Here is an 18865-nt window from a genome sequence, read left to right as displayed (position 1 = left end):
GGACTGTAAGTGAGCCCTGGACTTCTATGGTGCTGGAAAGAAAAGTCTGATTAAAGGTATAGCCCCCAAGTTTGAATCCAAAAAGAATTTCATTGGCTAAAGAAGAAACAGTCCAATGGCTCTGTGTGTACTGTACTGAAGGCTCACTCACTTGCATCTCCCATGTGTGAAAGGGAAGGAGAGGTATTCACTCCTACCTTTGAGAAAGGGTAGCAGGTCTTCCCTCATTCAAGTGCCAGCTTCCTAACCAGAAACTGAAAAGGGTGGGAAAATATTAAGTCCATGAGCCACTGTCATACATACCTGGCTCAGCCCAGAGCTCACTAGGGCTGAGGGACCCACCACAGGTTCATCTAAGGAATCCAGAGAGGAACACACCCGCAGGAAGGCCAGGCCAAAGGACTGATGACGTGTGAAGGGTTGGGAACAGGTCAGGCGCAGTCGATCCCATGACTCACCTGAGGCTGGAGCCAGGAAATCATCTCAAGGAAAAGAGAAAGAAAATGAAAGAGAAAGCATGTGTGCGAGGAGAAAGGAAGAGAAGGTCAATACTAAGGAGAGAACAGAAAAGATAAGGTCTAGATAGAGTAAAAGCCAACACACAGAAGAATGGAGGTCATCATAACTGACCCCTCGGGCCTCGGTGCTCAGGGCTGGGCAGTGCCAGGCCCCAGTCAGGGCCTTCCACTTGTGGAGAAGACCGAATGCCTTGCCTTCCACCATGGCTTCTCTTGCAACAGGTCCACACTGTCCCCAGCATGAGTACATCCTCATTCTATACCTCTCCCAGGAACTTACAATGTCTCATTTTAACAGGAGGAATCTGTAGGGTTGGGGTCTGAGGTGACCACATGCCCAGTGACTTGGCTGAGCTACCTCTACTCTTCCTAGGCCATGAGCCTGCAACCTGCCACTCACCACTGCAGGCCCAACACACTCATACGCAGTATCACAACACAATACTACAGATCCTTCTCACCCTCAATTCCCAGCACCATCTAGCAGCACTTCATCTGCCCCTCCCCCATCACTCTTCCATCACAACATTACAAACATCTCCAGCTTAAATGCAGAGAAATCCTTACTAGACTGTAAATCCCTAGAGGCCAGGAATCAGATCTTACATTTCTTCTGCAGTGCCCAGTGAACACAGAGAATTGCACAGATCAGAATTGAGGAACCACAAACAGCTATGTAACTATGACCATTTGTATCAACATTTACCCTACACAAGTTCTTATACTCCCACTTACCTACATTTATACAAACAGAAACACACTAAGCAAACATGGGTTCTACATCAGGCTTCACTACATCCCATGTTATGTGCAAATATAAATTATAGCTCATAAATATCCCCAGCACTTATGCATTCTCATTGTGGAAAATTCAAACCACAAATATACCACATAGTTGTTCACTTGTTAACCACCCTACCTCCCCAAAAGATATAACTATGCCCCTGCAGGGCTCCCTCCCACCATATACACCTAACAGCTCTTACAGCCCTCTGTAAAACTGCATTTCTCTTACAATCACTCTCAGTCTCTCCCATTTCTGCTTCTGCCTTACCATCTTTAAACATGCGCACTCCTGAGCGGTTTGTCCCTTGCTTTGAATCAGCTAAGGACATTAGCATGGTTGCAGGGAGCAGGGTGACAAAAGGTCTGTCTGGGGACCAGGAGGAACGGCCCACATCAATTTGCAGGAAAGCACAGCCACAGTTTCCTGGGGACAAAAGGTTGAGAGAAGGATAGGGTGATGGGATGATAGGGGCTCCCCTGAATGCACACAAGGGAATCAGGTGGGCAGAGGACATTCCTCCATTCTAAAGCTAGTTGGAAGCCCTGAAAGGTCAAGCAACACAGTGAGCCAGTAACTGAAGTGGGATGAGGCATCACATGACAGTGTGAAGGTTCACTGTGTTCCTCCCAGCCAGAAACCTCTTCCTGACTACAGAGACTTGCTGCTTCCCTGTTGTCTGGCTCCGGCAGGCAGTGCTAAACTCTGTCTCAAATCCTTGCTATCGAGCCGGACATCTCTCTGTTCTGGCAGAGCTAAGACCAATGGTCTTTTTCGATTTTCTAGTCCAGAGTCTTCTAAGGCTAACCTCTCATTAATTCCTATGGAGCCTTTCCTGGATTAGCTTGCACAATTCAACTCCCAGCATGCTTGGGACATCGATATTTAGAGGTGTATACAGATTCTATTTATTAGAATTTATAATTATGTCAATCTCTTTAGGCTTCACCCAGATCAGAGATCAAAGAAGGGCAGGTACACTGCATAATTCAAGAAGTGCCTTTCACATTGTAGTCTATGTGGACAGAAGAGTTTGTCAACAACACATATTTGCCCCAAGGGCAAGGGTCATATCTCCCCCTTCCTACCAGGTAGGACTTATTTTATGAAGGCTGCTCAGTCAGACTGAATTGAGGTATTTTGGTGAAGCATTTGGAGGGGACTATTATTCCTGTGTTTCATCCCGCAGAAGTTCTCCTAGGCTCCAGAGAACTCACTCACCCACATCAATGTAGCCAATGGGCACTGCCCTCTCCAGCTGTAGTTCTACTTTTAGCTGCCCACTCTTATCCTGAGGGCAGCTGAGCCAAGGTCCCCTTTGACTGTCTGGGTTCAGCAAATTCTCCACAGGATACTTGCGATCCTAAATAAGAGAAAGGAGAAAATAAAAAACCTCATTGAGTCCGAGAGTAAAAAAGATGTCTACGCTTGAGGGATCTCTACACCCTCAAACCTCTCCGGGCACCCAAATGTGCTAGAAAAGGCACCAGACGGAGTCCACAGGAATACAGCTATCATGTGCCAAGGATTTATAGATACCATTTACCTCTTCTTCATTCACCAGACTATCTCATTTAATGTTCATAACAATGTTAGGTGATTGCTATTACCGTTTCTCAGTTAACAGAACAATAAACTGAAGCTTAGGTTCAGAAACTTACCTAAGGCCACAAAGCCAAATAACCAACCAAAGTCAGAAATCCCAGATTTCTGAATCCAGAGCTTTTAACCACGCACTACACTGTATTATTTATTTTCATTTATAAGGTGCTTTGACAGACATTTATTTATCTTCAGAATAACCCAATGAGATATGACAGGCAAAGATTTTTATTCTAAGTTTATAACTAATAGTTAAAAATAAAATGATTTGCTCAAGGGCAACAATAGCAATGCTGAGATAGAATTTCTCAGTTCTAACCCACAGCCAGGTATTTTTTGGTGGAAAGATCTTGTGCAAACTATTTTCTCTCTCTGGGTCTAAATTTTTTTCATCCATAAGGGGAGGATAACAGACTGATGGTTTTCAATCCTGTTTTTTGTTTTAGCAATAGACCCATCCTTGTAACTGAAATCTTACACTAAGGGGTGTGTGTTTGTCTATGTGTCTCTATATTTTTTTAACAAATAAAAGCAGAGCTCTGGTTAAAGCAGAGGTTGGGGGGCTTAGAAACACACTTGTCCCATCTCCCTTCAACTTCTAGAAGTGGGTTTCCAGAGTACAATTTGAAAACCATAATATTAGAAAACAGTTAATATTCTTTAGCATTTTATAAGGCTGAGTCTATGAACACAACTGTTTAGGCTAACAATGTAGGAGGATGTGGGTAAGTATTATTTTATTTCACTTAAGAGGAGTTGATATAGTAGTTTCTAAAGACTGTGGGTCTTCCTGAAATGTGTGGGTATACTTTTGGTTGTCATAACTAGGAAGCATTATTGTCACAGGGTCTAGAGGCCACAGATGCTAAGTATCTCACCATGTAGACAATACTGCTATGAAATGGGTTATCCCGCTCAAAATGCCAATGGCACCCCTTGAGGAAGACTAAGGTACCAGAAGGGGAAGAGCAGGGAGAAGGGATAAATGGATAGAGAAATGACAGCAGAGGAAAGGGTGGAAAATCCCTAAAAATCAACACACTGGACCAGTCCTGGGGCCAGGGCCTGACATGTAGCTCTAATCAATTGGGATTTCCTGAAAGTGGAATTTTAGGGAAGGCTGAGATCACCTTTGATGGTGGTGGTAACATCCTTACAGGTCAGGGATGACCTTCAGTGTCCTGGCCTGCTCTCAATGACAGAATGACTCAATAGTACTTCTAGGGACCCTGCTACAGATTTTGGGCCTGTAGCTTTGCCAGGTCCCTCCAAACTAAGGATGTAATCCTTAGGTTGTTTCCTTCTTTAATTCCTGGGAACACTTTTTTTTATGCACCCTGCATTGCCCCGGGAATAACCGGAAGGCAAGAGCTGTTTTCCCCCCTTTGACTTTCGTTTCCCAAAGGCACAATGTCTCTTCTATTTGATTGGAAGTTTCCTGAAAGTGGAGCCAAGTCTCCTACTTTTCCTGTTCCTTTCAGTCACCAAGAATCATGCCTGCTAACTAATATACCTGAGAGGAAAATGATACCACGTGGCTAATCTTCACAGGAGCCATGGCGGCCCAGCAGCTATTATGAGCACAAGGCAAAATGCTTCCTCCTGAGATTTCTTCTGTCACCACTTTGGCACTACCTATGTTTTGGTCCCATCAGCTTCCAGAAGAGAAAGAATCCTTGTGATACCCCTGAAAAAGAACATAAGAAAAATAAACTAGCCATGGTTGTTCCTCTGGCAACAGTTCTTTACAGTGGTCAGTCAGATGTTTCTGATGACCATGGTGGGTTAGCGTGGTGGCAGGCAGGGAGCAGATTTGGACCAGCTGGAGAAATTTCAACAAACGGCAAACAATTGGAATGCAACCACTGGGCAACAGGGAAGCAAGTACAAAATAGTACGTTCAGATGTTAACATTGGATTTGTATGTATGTGAGATTCAAGGGCATGAATTGTGCCTTAAATCATTCATCTTTTGATCTGTAGATTCTAGCACACAGTAAAGATATGCAACAAGTGTTCCACTAAATGACACAAGTCTCATTTTCTTCTTTCTATAAAATGACTCTTCCTAAATTAGCTTTTCATTAAGTTACTCCTCTACCAAAAGCCAGCAGTGGCTCACTGATGAATGCAAATTCCTTGCTACATAGTAGATACTCAGTATCAATTCAGCTTGGCTCCTCAAAACATCTGTAATGTTGATCTCCACATTTCCCGCTTCATCTCCTACTATTCTTTAATCAGAGGATGTATTTTACCTAATCATCATTTTATTTAATCTTAAAAGTTTATATGGGTATTTGTACTTTTCTTTTGCTAAATTTCTTGCAAAAACTTGTAATACATGCAAAACATACATATTAGTATAATGAACTCTCACGCATCCGTCACCTACCTTCAACAATTCCTTGGCAGAGATGTTTCAGTGTTGTCTGAATGTCTTTAGGTGGGATCTCTCTCCAAATATTTATAGTGCTGCCCTTCTACCCATGTTTCGTTACCAACCTGGCCTCTGAAAATGAGCCCATGACTCCTAGCATATACCTGCCTATAATGGTCTTCTTGCCTCTTTCCCACCAAAAAAAAAATTTCTCACCTCCAAGACTGCTTATGCCATTGCCTCAGTTTGAAATGCTCTTTCCCTTTCCCACTTGCCCAATTAAATGCATATTTGATGCTCAAATGTCATCTCCATTCTGCTCAACCAGCTCAAGGTGATAGCTTCATCCTCTTAATTCTTGTTACAATAATCTTTTGTCCCTCAACCAGTTGTAAGGTCTTGAAGGACAGGCTTCGTGTTTGATTTATTTCTGTATCCTCAATGTAAGGAGAAACATACAGTCTCAGATCAGCAAATGTCTGTTGAATGAATGACCATAAAAATTGAGTTCCAAAGCATCAGTAGTCATGGAGTGACCAAAAGGGGTAGACTGCTGCCGTAGCAGTAACGCTTAGGGAACTCCATCCAAAGGTCAAGCATTCCTCACAGGTCACAGTGCTCAGGCTTCACAAGAAGAGAGAAGAATGCAGAATGAGTCCTGAGTCACCTCTCTAGGACTCCAGATTAAGTGAGCTGATTATTCCCATTATAGGAACTCACTCAACATTAACAGCAGTTCTTCTTACTTTGCTAGATACTGGAGATATAGAGGTAAATAAGATACGATCTCTGTTTTGGATAAACTCCCAGTATACACTTGTGATCTGATGTGGAAATTCCTTCATCTCTCATCATTAACTTATAGATGTTTGATTTAGCCAGCTCTAAAACTATACTCTAGGCTTGGGAACCCTGAATATGTTAATCCTGGATATTTCACTTAGTGTTTTAGGGGGTGTCTATAGTAGGTACCAGACACTGTACTGTGGTGCTGGATACACAGTGATAAGACATACACATCTATTTCATGGGATCAACATCTATCAAATTGCTTGCAGTTCTCCAAGGATTAAGTTCTCTCTGATCTCCCTGTCCTTGCATATGCTCTTGTTCTTCTTTTTTTGGCAATGGCTGTGTGTCTTCCCAGTAAGTAGTGAGCTTTTGGAGGATATCGATTTTTGACATGTTCATCACCTCCCATATCTCAAAGAGCTACTGAAACACAGTTGGCATAAATAGCCATTGAAAAGAGTAGTTTATTAAGTCAATATGCTTCCAGTCAGAATTTTTCAGCAGAAGTTTCTGGCAAACATGACAAACTCATTAATTAATAATGGACCACCAATTGCCAAGACAATTCTAATAAGATAGATCATGGAAAAAGACAAATATCAAATTATTTCACTCATCTGTGGAGTATAAGAACAAAGAAAAAAACTGAAGGAACAAAACAGCAGCAGAATCACAGAACCCAAGAATGGACTAACAGTTACCAAAGGGAAAGGGACTGGGGAGGACAGGTGGGAAGGGAGGGATAAGGGGAAAAAAGGGGCACTACTATTGGCAGACATAATGTGTGTGGGGGCATGGGGAGGGCTGTACAACACAGAGAAGACAGGTAGTGATTCTATAGCATCTTACACTGATGGACAGTGACTGTAATGGGATATGTAGGGGGCACTTGATGATGGGGGGAGTCTAGTAAACATAATGTTGCTCATGTAATTGTAGATTAATGATATAAAAAAAAGATAGATCAAAGAGGTGGGGTTCAACTCCTTTAAAAAAATTTACAAAGCCATAGTAATTAAAACACACTGTCTACAAAAACAAGCAAATAGATTCCAGAAGCAGCCTTTTGTAAATGGAAATTTACAACCTGTTAAATTGATTATGAGACACTACAGAATCATGATTATGTAAAAAAAGATGAATAGTGTTCAGCAAACTGATTTACAATGTGAAGAAAAAGAAAAGTAGATCCTTACCTCATAACATGTTTAAAAAATTATATTCAAATGGATCAAAGATAGAAACATAAAAAATACTTTCAGGTAACACAAACAGGGCTAAAATACAAATGACTGGCTGAAAGAAGATATTTGCAACACATAAACTTGGATAGTATTCAGAATATATATTCTTAAACACTACAAATCAGTAAGAATGGGGCAAGCAGTCCAATAGAAAACTGGAGAGATGATATATATACTTAAAATTCACAGATGACGTTTGAATGACTATAAAGCCCATTCAAAAAATCCTTAGCCTCGCTGATAATAAAGAAATTGCAAATACCTCTTCTTCTAAGACTGGAAAAAATTTAGAAGTCTACAATATAAACGATTTACAATAATATGGGGAATAATAAGTCTGACTAGCTGCATTTCAAGAAAGCCAAGTGGCTAGTACTTAATTTGAACAGTGAAGCTTTACATGGGCTCCCATGTGCACAAAAAGACACATACAATGTTTCTAACAGCAAAACCCATAAAACTATAATGTCCATTAGTTGAGGAAGAAATAAAAAGTTATGTCATACAATAGAATACTACCTAACAATTAAAAGGAACTAATTAGATGTAAATATACAGAAACAAAGACAGCCTTCAAAAGATAATGGTGAAGGAATAAGTTATAAAATGATACATTCGTGTTCATTAAAACACGAATTGTCTATGAATACATAACATTTTTTCAAAGGACTGGGAGAATATACAGCTAATCATGATAAGAGTTACTTCTAGGGAGGATGAAAGGGTAATGGGGCTGAGTAGAATTTTTATCTGTATTATTTTCTCTTCTTAAAAAATGAGGCAAATAGGTCATGATGTCAATAGTCAATTTGGGGTGATGGGTGTACAGTGTATATAATATTCTTTATAGTAAGTTTCGCATAATAAAATATTCCCATATAAGTTAGAGGTGCCTGTAGATGACGAAAATATTACCCTTAACTTCTTGTTAGACCCCAAATAAAAATGACTGTCATCCCAGCCCTAATCACCAAATGGACCCAGCGAGGACATCCAGAGGGCCTGTAAGCAGGGACCACAGGCTTGCAAGGTGTCAGGTCCAGATATACAAATAATAGGGTGCTGGAAATGCGTTTATAAAGCTGTAAATTGGGGAGCAGCACAATGAATAAAGTGTATAGGAACTGAGTTAAAGTAGGAGCTGGGGACGCAGGATGTAGCGTAGGAAAAACTACCGAGATGTGTGAAGTGGATTATGAGGCATGAGAGCCTAAGTAGTTTGGGAGCCGTGGAGGTAACGCAAGGCTCTTCGGTTCTCAGCTTCCGAAGCCTAAGCCGCGAGGCAACTTCCGCGGCTCCTCCGAACGCTCCGTTCCGTCCACTTCCTTGATGGCCACCCTCCTCCCTTTATGGACACTCCCCTCCCCATCAACAACCCCTATCGCCCCTCACCCAGGACACTGGACCTCCAAGAGCCACCGCTGGCTGCCTCAGCTCGCGTACCAGTAACCCGTTCTCCCGCCAATTCAGCCTTCTGACCTCCGCCTTCTGACCCGGAGCATCACTCTTCCGCCTCCCGAAGCCTGGGAATTCGTTTCGGGGCCTCAAGAAACGATGTTTCTGAAAATGACCCCCACCGAGGCAAGAAGGCATGCGCTACAGCCAGTAAAATACGTGCGTGTGTTTTATGTATATTTAGTTCCTACAAATCTTTTGTTGGGAGGGAGTAATTTAAACTTCCGGGTCAGATTCTATGCATTCTGGGAGCTGTATTCCTTAGCCTCCACGCTTCATTCCTTGGAACCCGGAGGGAGCGTCGCGAATGTTGACGGTTTAGGGACCCTTCTGTTTGGCTCTCCAAAAGGGAGAATTGGTGAAATATATACCCTGAAAATAATACCAGCCCAATCTCTCATTTTCCAGGAACCCTCCCCGGGCGAAGGTTGGAAGTGCATTGCAACCGTCACTCCTTGACCTTTAAGTGAGTGGGAGGGAGACTGTCCCTTTGCCTCCCGGGCCCTGATACCCCGCCCCTCTGCCGGAGCCTGCGCCCCCGATTGGCGAGACACACTTGAGCGGCGGAAGCAGCTGGCTCGCGCGGGGCCGAGGGGGCGGGGAGAGCTGTGAAGATGGCGGCAGTCGTGGAGGTGGAGGTTGGAGGTGGTGCTGCCGGGGAACGGGAGTTGGATGAGGTAACAAGAGTTAAGAGTCGAGGAGAGAAGAGGCTCAGCCTGAACTGAAGGGAGCGGAGGGGAAGTATCGGGGATGGGGGGTCCTAGGCGAGACGGATCCTGAGAGGGAAAGGAGCTAACTGAGCGGCGAGTGCGCGGAGAGGGAAATCAGAGGTACCCTGAACTCGGGGACTCGGAGGCAGTCGTGGGGGTAGAAGACTTGCAGTGACTTCAAGAATGGAGATGGAGGACAGGGGGAGAAGCCGGCGGGGGGGTTTATGATTTGAGATTATTAGCTGGGGGTCCTAGGGTAGATAGAACCGAAGGGCTGAGAGGTAGCTGGAGTTGGAGGGGCGTGGACTTAATGCAAGCGAAGGCTAGGCTTCCACCGTGGGAAGGATTCTGCCTAGGTTTGGAGTGGGGGCTGGGGACACGGACCGGGGAAGAGTGTTGATGTACTAGTATTATAGCTTTGAGTTATTTTTATGTAAGAGCTATTTTATTTGAACTTACATTCTAGAACTTTGTACATAATGTGTGCTCAGTAAAGTTTTGGTCAACGAATGAAAGAACGAATGGATGAATGAATGATTGTATCACCCATTCACTCATTTAACAAACATTAAGTATCATCTTTGTGCCGAGTCCTAGATTAAGTGCTAGGGATACAAGGAGCCCTCCCATTGACGAGCCCACAGTACAGTGGTGGGAGACGTACAAGACTTCTCATTGCATCAGAGGTATAATGGTGGCACCCAGAAGAGTGGACCTGTTCATTTTGGGGTAGAGAAGGCTTCCCAGAGGAGCTGAGTCTTAAAGGGTAAATTATTCTCTATCTCCTTCTAGACTTACAAGTTCTTTGAGGGGGAGCTCCTTGAGGGTATATGTTCCCTTTACCTATCTAATAGGCATTTAACTGGTGCATTCAATATTCAGTGGTTCTCGAAGTAATCTCTGGGAGGAAGGAGACATTGAGTTTGAAGGGACAGCCCTGAGAAGCAGAGAGACAGCAAGAAAGGAAAGGGAAAAGATTGTGAGGCAAAAGGCAAATTCATAGCTAGGAGTGCTTGTGGTCGGACACATGACAGCACATACACAGCATGGAGGAGGAGTCGGAGGAAGGGGATTGTTAGGGATGGAACCAGTGGGATATCTGAGGCGTCAGAATCTTAGGGGCCCTGGCTTTATGAAGGGGAGGACTGGGGAAGAGGCTCAGATAAAGGGAGTAGAAGTGGACTTGAGAAGCAAAGACTGTTACTTGTGGTTGGGTGACTTGAAGGATTTGGTTTACCTGATTGGGAACATTAAGGTTGGGGAGAATACAGGTGTCCTGAGCAGCTGGAGATTTTTAAAGAAGCATTTTAGACCCATACCCTCCCATCTCTAGACACTAGGGGTGTTTGGATACTACTAGTTGGTGAGGTGGGGTGATAGTGGAAATGACCTCCGAGGCCCCTTCCAGCTTAAGTTTCTGTGATTACAGCTCAGTGAGATATATTTGAAAGCACCTTGATAAAGGTATAGAAGTTATTATATGTGGTTTTGTTAGTCATGGGCTCTCTGAGGAAGTCTGATTTCAGTTAACATACACCACTGTTCATTGAGATAAAGAGTAAAAGTTTTGTCAGAGGAGAAGATAACTTAAAGTTTGAATGTAAGACATTTTGAATTTTTCCTTAGCTTTTTTTCCCTTACTGTTCTAAGAATATAAGAGTTTCTAGAGTATACTTCTAGAGTATCATGCCTAGAGGTCAACTTTATATGTAACCCTAACATTCATCCCAGAAACTTCTGTTGTTTATTTCATTTACTGAGAAAGAATATAATCTGTTGTCTGAAAATTCTGTATGGACTGGTTCTATACTTTTCTTTGTGTGTTTAATAAAGTAACTCTGAGAAGCAGTAACAGTCAGTCATCTTTTCAAAAAAACAGCGGTCTGGTCCGGCAAACCTTAGTTTGTTTCTACCATTTCCCCAGCTGTTTCTTAAGAGCCTTAACTAGTGAAAGAAAGTGAAATCCATTCTTTAATTTGTAATTTTGAGGGTTTACTGTGTACTGTGCACTGGGAACTCAAAGATGAGTAAGCAGGATCTTTATCAATTTATGGTGTAATAAAGAGACATGCAAATGGCCCATTACAATACCAGATAATCGCTATAATGAAAGTGTGTCACAAATTCAGTGGAAAGCACAAGAGACAAGCACTTGAATCTGCTAGGGGGAGTTAGTGAAGTCTTTATGATAGAGATGGATTTGAGCTGAAAAATTAAAGGTTGGGTTTATAAAGAACCAATGATTTGCATGTGCCATCAGAGTTGCTTTCCTGTAGCACTTGCTGCTTGGTAGGGGGAGAATGCTATGTAACCTAGATTATAAAAGGGTAAGGATAGCCTAGCTAAGACGCAGTTGGTTCTCTTTGCAAGTTCTCTGGAAAGATTGTGCATGCTGTGGTTTGTTCTTCAGGATATTGTAGCTGTTTTCAGTATTAGATGCCATTAACACAATAAGTAGGCTGGAGTAGCAGCTGTCAGTTCCTTTATGTTCTTTTCCTTTTTTTATTTTTTTGTCTTTTTCATTATGACTTTCTCTAGTAGTTGAGGTAAATTTAGTCTTTGTTAACTGCCTCTCCTGTTTTAGAGAGGTGGATAAAAGGAGGGCTTGGGAAATGAACTGCCAATAGAAAAAGCTCTTGGTCAGTGAGCCCTTGCTGTAAACCAGCCTGTTTAAAGTCCTTAACCTACATTATCTCATTTATTACTAACAGCAGACTGTGAGATGCTGTTAACTGCATTTTACAAATGAAGATACTGAGGCTAGAGAAGTTGAGTAACTTTCCTTAAGGGCCCACAGTTTGTGAACTGGGAAGTGCAGATTCCAGCCCAGGTCCATCTGTGCTATACTGGGCACCTTGGTTCCATTTCTCACTCCATTGTTTGTGCTCTGGGTTGGGTAATTTAAAACTGTAGTTGTAATGATCTCATGTGTGAAAATTGATACAGTACATTTGGTAAGTGACTGTGATTCAAAAGAGCATTTTGGGTCTCACATTGGTGAGGGAAGTTGTATTAGTATTCCCTGTTGATGATTGAGAAAGTTGAGGTTCAGAGTATTTGAGTATCTGAGGGTCTTGCAACTACAAAGTGTTATCACTAAGGTTTAAACCCATTTTTTCAGATTCCAAAGAGTTTGTTTTCCCAGACCTAAACTGCAGACTCATGTAATTAAAATAAACTATCCCTTTCTCTACATACAAAAGTTCCATATCCAAAACATGAAATTTCATTCCTGAGAGGTTCAAAGTGGGTCTTAACTAAAGGAATACTGGTTTTTCTATATAGGTCTTTTCATTTACTGGTACCTTGATTCTGCTGAACCCCTGGTCTTGAGAGGTGATTAGCCACCCACTGGTAGTTGGGGAGATCAAAGATGGGCCTAGCCAGCTCAGGCTAGGTTTTAAACTGGTTGTCATGACTGACTAAGCTCAGTTCTTTCTCTCAACTTGTCAAACCACAGGATGGGTACCAGCTAGGAGGCCAGAAGCAGGCCTACTCCTGCAAGTAGGGAGTTTCTCCTCGAAGGGGGAGCTGGCCAACCTCCGAGCAATGGGAGGCACCATCTTGGCACTGAGGGCTGGCTTGAACTAAGGTCCAAAACAACTTCACCATCCAGTGAGGGCCAGCCTGCCCGCCTGGCCAGTGCCTGTGATTTCTAGATGTGCTTGTTAATCTGCCAAAATGATGTGACTTCATGCAGATCAGTGAGTAGTTTCCAGCTCAAGTTCAAAACAAGTACCCCAGTCTGTAGCTAACTTGAGCTATTACTGCCTTGAATGAGTAACTTACTGCCTTTGGGCCCTGTTTTATTGTTGTTAAAAAAAAGAGATTGGACTAGATTGGTGGATTTTAAGCCTTTGAAAATCAAGGAGCCTTCTCTTACTGCCCGCTGGTGGGGTGACTCTACTTTATGTTCCTTCAGCCCCCTTGTACTTCCCCTAGCCCAGCCCTACCAAGCATTATTTTAATTGTCTGTCTTCCCCATTAGATGTTAGTTACATGAGAGACAGAGTCCAAATCTATTTTGATCATTGTGTAGTCACTTCACTCAGCATGGTGTGTGGCATACAGCTGGCACCTAATAAATGTTTGATAATTATTTTTGAGTAGTAGTAATAATAGCTACCGTTTAAAGATGTTGTGATATGGCATCATTTCTGCTTAATAGCACATGCTTAAAAAATTTTTTTTTATTAAGGTGTCACTGATATACACTCTTATGAAGGTTTCACATGAAAAACACTGTGGTTACTAGATGTCCCCCATTATCAAGTCCCCACCACATACCCCATTGAAGTCACAGTCCATCAGTGTGGTAAGATGCCACAGAGTCACTGCTTGTCTTCTCTGTGCTACACTGTCTTCCCCATGACACCAGACCCACACCATGTGTACCAATCATAATACCCCTCAATCCCCTTCTCCCTCCCACCCCACCCACCCTCCTCCACCCCTCCCCTTTGGTAACCACTAGTCCCTTCTTGGAGTCTGTGAGTCTGCTGCTGTTTTGTTTTTTCAGTTTGGCTTCGTTGTTAATACTCCACAAATGAGTGAAATCATTTGATACTTGTCTTTCTCCGCCTGGCTTATTTCACTGAGCATAATACCCTCTAGCTCCATCCATGTTGCTGCAAATGGTAGGATTTGTTTCTTTCTTATGGTTGAATGGTATTCCATTGTGTATATGTACCACATCTTTTTTATCCGTTCATCTACTGATGGACACTTAGGTTGCTTCCATATCTTAGCTATTATAAATAGTGCTGCAATAAACATAGGGGTGCATATGTCTCTTTGAATCTGTGATCTTGTTCCTTTGGGTAAATTCCTAGGAGTGGAATTCCCAGGTCAAATGGTATTTCTATTTTTAGTTTTTTGAGGAACCTCCATATTGCTTTCCACAATGATTGAACTAATTTACATTCACACCAGCAGTGTAGGAGGGTTCCCCTTTCTCCACATCCTTGCCAGCATTTGTTATTTCTTGTCTTTTGGATGGTGGCCATCCTAACTGGTGTGAGGTGCTATCTCATTGTGGTTTTAATTTGCATTTCCCTGATAATCAGTGATGAGCATCTTTTCATGTGCCTGTTCGCCATCTGAATTTCTTCTTTGGAGAATGGTCTCCTCATATCCTCCACCCATTTTTTAATAGGGTTATTTGCTTTTTGAGTGTTGAGGCATGTGAATTCTGTATATATTTTGGATGTTAACTCTTTGTCAGGTATGTCATTTACAAATATATTCTTCCATACTGTAGATTGCCTGTTTGTTCTGCTGATGGTGTCCTTTGCTGTACAGAAGCTTTTTAGCTTGATGTAGTCCCATGTGTTCATTTTTACTTTTGTTTCCCTTGCCCGAGGAGATGTGTTCAGGAAAAAGTTGCTCATGTTTATATTCAAGAGATTTTTGCCTGTGTTTTCTTCTAAGAGTTTTATGGTTTCATGACTTACATTCAGGTCTTTGATTCATTTTGAGTTCACTTTTGTGTATGGGGTTAGACAATAATCCAGTTTCATTCTCTGACATGTAGCTGTCCAGTTTTGCCAGTTGTTGAAGAGGCTGTCATTTCCCCATTGTATATCCATGGCTCCTTTACCATATATTAACTGAACATAAATGCTTGGGTTTATATCTGGGCTCTCTGTTCTGTTCCATTGATCTATGGGTCTGTTCTTGTACCAGTACCAAATTGTCTTGATTACTGTGGCTTTATAGTAGAGCTTGAAGTTGAGGAGCGTAATCCCCCCCAGCTTTATTCTTCCTTCTTAGGATTGCTTTGACTTTTGGGGTCTTTTGTGGTTCCATATGAATTTTAGAACTATTTGCTGTCGTTCATTGAAGAATGCCATTGGTATTTTGATAGTGATTGCACTGAATCTGTAGATTGCTTTAGGCAGGATGGCCATTTTGACAATATTAATTATTCCTATCCATGAGCATGGGATGTATTTCCATTTATTGGTATCTTCTTTAATTTCTCTCATGGGTGTCTTGTAGTTTTCAGGGTGTAGGTCTTTCACTTCCTTTGTTAGATTTATTGCTAGCTATTTTATTCTTTTTGATGTAGTTGTGAATGGAATTGTTTTCCTGATTTGCCTTTCTGCTAGTTCATCATTAATATATAAGAATGCAAAAGATTTCTGTGTATAATTTTGTATCCTGTAACTTTGCTGAATTCAACTATTCTAGTAGTTTTGAGTTGGATTCTTTAGGGTTTTTTTATGTACAATATCATGTCATCTCCTCCAATGAGTTCTACACAATGATATAAAGGGCATATAAAAGTGTAGGCATAGGGTCTGTTTGTGTTTATACAGAGGATCAAAGCCTAATTTGGCTACCCCGAAAATGAACTAAGATACGATATGAAAAAGAACTTCCAACATCAGCACTCTTGGGAAGACTCATGCCAGAAGATGACCATCAAAAAACCCCAACAAAGATCCATGCACTGCTATAGGTGTAGATGCACTCATCCCACCAGTTCCTGGACTTGCCATGGGAATTAAGAAGGAGATATCTAAGCTGGCCTGTGCATACAGCAAAACAACAAATTTGACTGGATCTAAACTGTTGGAACTCAACCAAGAATTAGGAGAAGTGCAAATTGTAGCGCTCCAAAATCTTACAACTACAAACTATTTACTGTTAAAAGAACATATGGGATGTGAACAGTCCCCAGGAATGGGTTGTTTTAATTTGTCTGATTTCTCTCACACTGTTCAAGTTCAGTTGGACAATATTCACCATATTCTAGATAAGTTTTCACAAATGCCAAAAAAAAAAAAAATCATGTCATCTGCAAACAGTGACAGTTTAAATTCTTCTTTACCAATTTGGATGACTTTTATTTCTTTGTGTTGTCTGATTGCTGTGGCTAGGACTACATTCTTTTTTATTGAATGTTTACAACATCCTAATGAGAATTGAGCCATTGGATTAAATCATGTCTGAAGCTTTTCCAGCTCTAACATACTGTGTGCTATGTTTCTGACAACTGCCAGGTCTTTGTTGGTGCTGTTCTGTCTGCCTAGAATACCTTTCCTTTCCCTCTGTGCCTTTCCAAATCCCACCTGTACTTTAAGGTTCTAGGCCAAGGCTCTCTTGGCTTCTAGGACTACTCTGGTCTACACTGCTATTTTCTTTGTCTGCCTTTGATGTTTTTTTCTATGTTCATTTATCAATTCATCAAACTTTTGTGAAGCACCTTCTGTGTGCCAGCCCCTATTTTATGCCTAATAATACCAAGATGAATGAAGTGTGGTAATTGCCTTCAAGGAATTCATACTAGCATGGGTTAGGAAAGATTGGTAAGTAAGTACAAAAACCTGTGACAGGTGCTGTGAAAGTGGAGTAGGTGTAGTGGGTACATCAAGGCGGAAATGGCTTTAGACTGGTAACCCCCAAGCTGGCATGCTGTTGAAGTATCTATGCCTTTTTCCTTCAAAGTAGTAATCACTCTGTTTTGTTTTTTGTTTTTCCTTCTGTAGTTCTCTCCCTAAAGGCATTTGATAAATGTTCCTTGTTTCCAGGGTTTTCTTCTCTGGGGACTCTTGGTTAAAACCAAGATCTTCTTGAGGGATTGAGGCATGTGTTACTGAAATTTAATCTTGAGTACCTGACCATTTCTGGGTTTTCTTTAAGGTGTGTAAAATGAGTGGTAGCATAGTGTAGTGGGAAAAAAAACTAGAGTAGTAAACAATAGACCTGGGTTCTGGACTAGGAATTGTGGGTTTATCTTACCTCAGAAGTAGCCCAATGATAATAGATGCTTAGAAGGCTGTGTTGAGAAGGATTCAGAGGCCATGGCTCAGCAGGGGAGTGCTGAGGGAGAGTGCTGAAGGCGAAATAATACAGACTATTTACTCTGTGCCAGGTCCTGTGCCAGGTGCATTATGTTATTTAATACCAGAACCTTACAGGGTGGGTACTGTTATGGTTTTCAACATTCTACAGATGTGGATACTAAAGTGTAGAGAATTTAAATAACTTGTAACTAAACCAGGTAAGTGTCAGAGCTGGGGCTCTAATCCAAGATGATTCTAGCACCTGTGCTTGTAATTTCCCTGGGCAGTGTGAGTACTTACTATAGATTTCACATACTGTCCTACACTAGGCCTTATACTGTGTAAATGTGGGACTTTATTTATAGATGCGATTTAACTGGGGTCATGCTGTTTGTCTTTCCCATGAGACTGGGTTCTTGAAAGCCCTATCTATCCTTACATCCCTGAGGCCTGGCAAAGAGTATGATTCAATAAGTCTATGAAGATAGGAACTCACGAAAGACTCTAATCTCCTTCTGCCTCAGTTCTTAATCTGTGAAATGATAGGTTTGGGCTAGATGACTTTCTAGAGGTCTGCTGCTGCTTTGAAAGTCCTGGATCCCAGTGCTTTACTCTGCGTTGTGTTTCCGGCAGTTCCTGTCAGGTACTCAGGTACTATCCCAATGAGGTAAACACTAATGTATGACTGAAGAAGTGAAGGTATAACTATTGTCAATAACTTGTGCTAATAATATTGAGATGAGGGAAGAAATGGTGATAGGGAAGTTGTAGACAAAAAGGCCTGCAGATACCTCCCATTCCATAACCTTTGATTTTTTATGTAGTTGGAGTCTTATACTCAGGCAGACACCCTGTTGGCAGATAGTCTTTCTCATTTGGTTTCCCATTACAGCTCCCGTCCCATCCCACTCTTGCTTTTTGCAAGTCACTTTTTGATTAACCTTATGACTTAATAACTTGTCTACTTCCAGAAGGAATTTAAGGTGTGATCTGCTCAGTAAAGTGCATAGGAGAGGAAGAAGAGGTGAAGAGGGGTGTTTTAACTCTTGAGTGCGATGACTGTCTTTCTCCTCTCCTTACATTCCTCTGTGTCTTGCCCAGTGCTTGGCACACAGCAGACATCAGTGGATTTATTGAATAAACGAGAGTGCTTGTAGGTATTGGTTCTGCTCTGGATTAAGGCAGTGTTTACTAAATTGCAAAGGATAACTGACAAACTTTATATCTGTTCTGGCAATAACACAGTAGTACCTGACAATATTTGCTTCTATAAACTGCTTATGAAGCATTTCCATATTTAATTAATGCCGTATTGCTCCTTACCAATGACTCATAGGGACAGAATCTGAGGCTCTGCTTTGTGCCCCATAGCACTCTAGATTTCTGTCAGCATTTACCATGTTATATTGTCTCTCCCATTAGGCAGTGAACTCCTTGAGGGGATAACCACATCATTTTTCATCTCTGTGTTCCCAGCACTTTATCTGTCACAGTGGTCAGCATAGAGTAGACAGTCAATTGTTTATTGAACTTGAATCTTAAATGTAGTCCATCCACCCATGTTGAACATCCCCAGAAGTGATCATCTGG

General features: G+C 41.8%; 2 protein-coding genes across 6 annotated transcripts in view; one reads left to right on the top strand and one right to left on the bottom strand.

Moving 5' to 3' along the window:
• XNDC1N (XRCC1 N-terminal domain containing 1, N-terminal like) overlaps positions 1–8924 on the bottom strand; it is a 35991-nt gene extending 27067 nt beyond the window's left edge. Inside the window, exons 1-5 of one of the 3 annotated variants that reach the window (XM_037026272.2) lie at positions 8800–8924; positions 4418–4591; positions 2524–2665; positions 1573–1728; positions 304–482 (exon numbers count right to left, since the gene is read on the bottom strand). In XM_037026272.2, the coding sequence (XP_036882167.1) occupies positions 304–482; positions 1573–1728; positions 2524–2665; positions 4418–4462 (522 nt within the window). In that variant the 5' untranslated portion in view covers positions 4463–4591; positions 8800–8924. Of the gene's footprint in view, positions 1–303; positions 483–1572; positions 1729–2523; positions 2666–4417; positions 4592–8712 lie in introns of all 3 variants that reach the window. The other 2 variants (XM_037026270.2, XM_037026273.2) reach the window with 2 other exon arrangements.
• Positions 8925–9315: 391 nt separating this feature from the next.
• Positions 9316–18865, top strand: part of RNF121 (ring finger protein 121) — a 92555-nt gene continuing 83005 nt past the window's right edge. The window contains exon 1 of one of the 3 annotated variants that reach the window (XM_037026290.2): positions 9316–9452. In XM_037026290.2, coding sequence (XP_036882185.2) covers positions 9390–9452 — 63 coding nt within the window. In that variant the 5' untranslated portion in view covers positions 9316–9389. The remainder of the gene's footprint in view (positions 9453–18865) is intronic. The other 2 variants (XM_037026292.2, XM_037026291.2) reach the window with 2 other exon arrangements.

The sequence above is a fragment of the Manis javanica genome, chromosome 11 (genome assembly GCF_040802235.1).
Source record: "Manis javanica isolate MJ-LG chromosome 11, MJ_LKY, whole genome shotgun sequence".
Taxonomy (NCBI): Eukaryota; Metazoa; Chordata; class Mammalia; order Pholidota; family Manidae; genus Manis; species Manis javanica.
The sequence above is the reverse complement of the archived record's forward strand: the minus strand, read 5'-3'. Positions and strand labels throughout refer to the sequence as shown.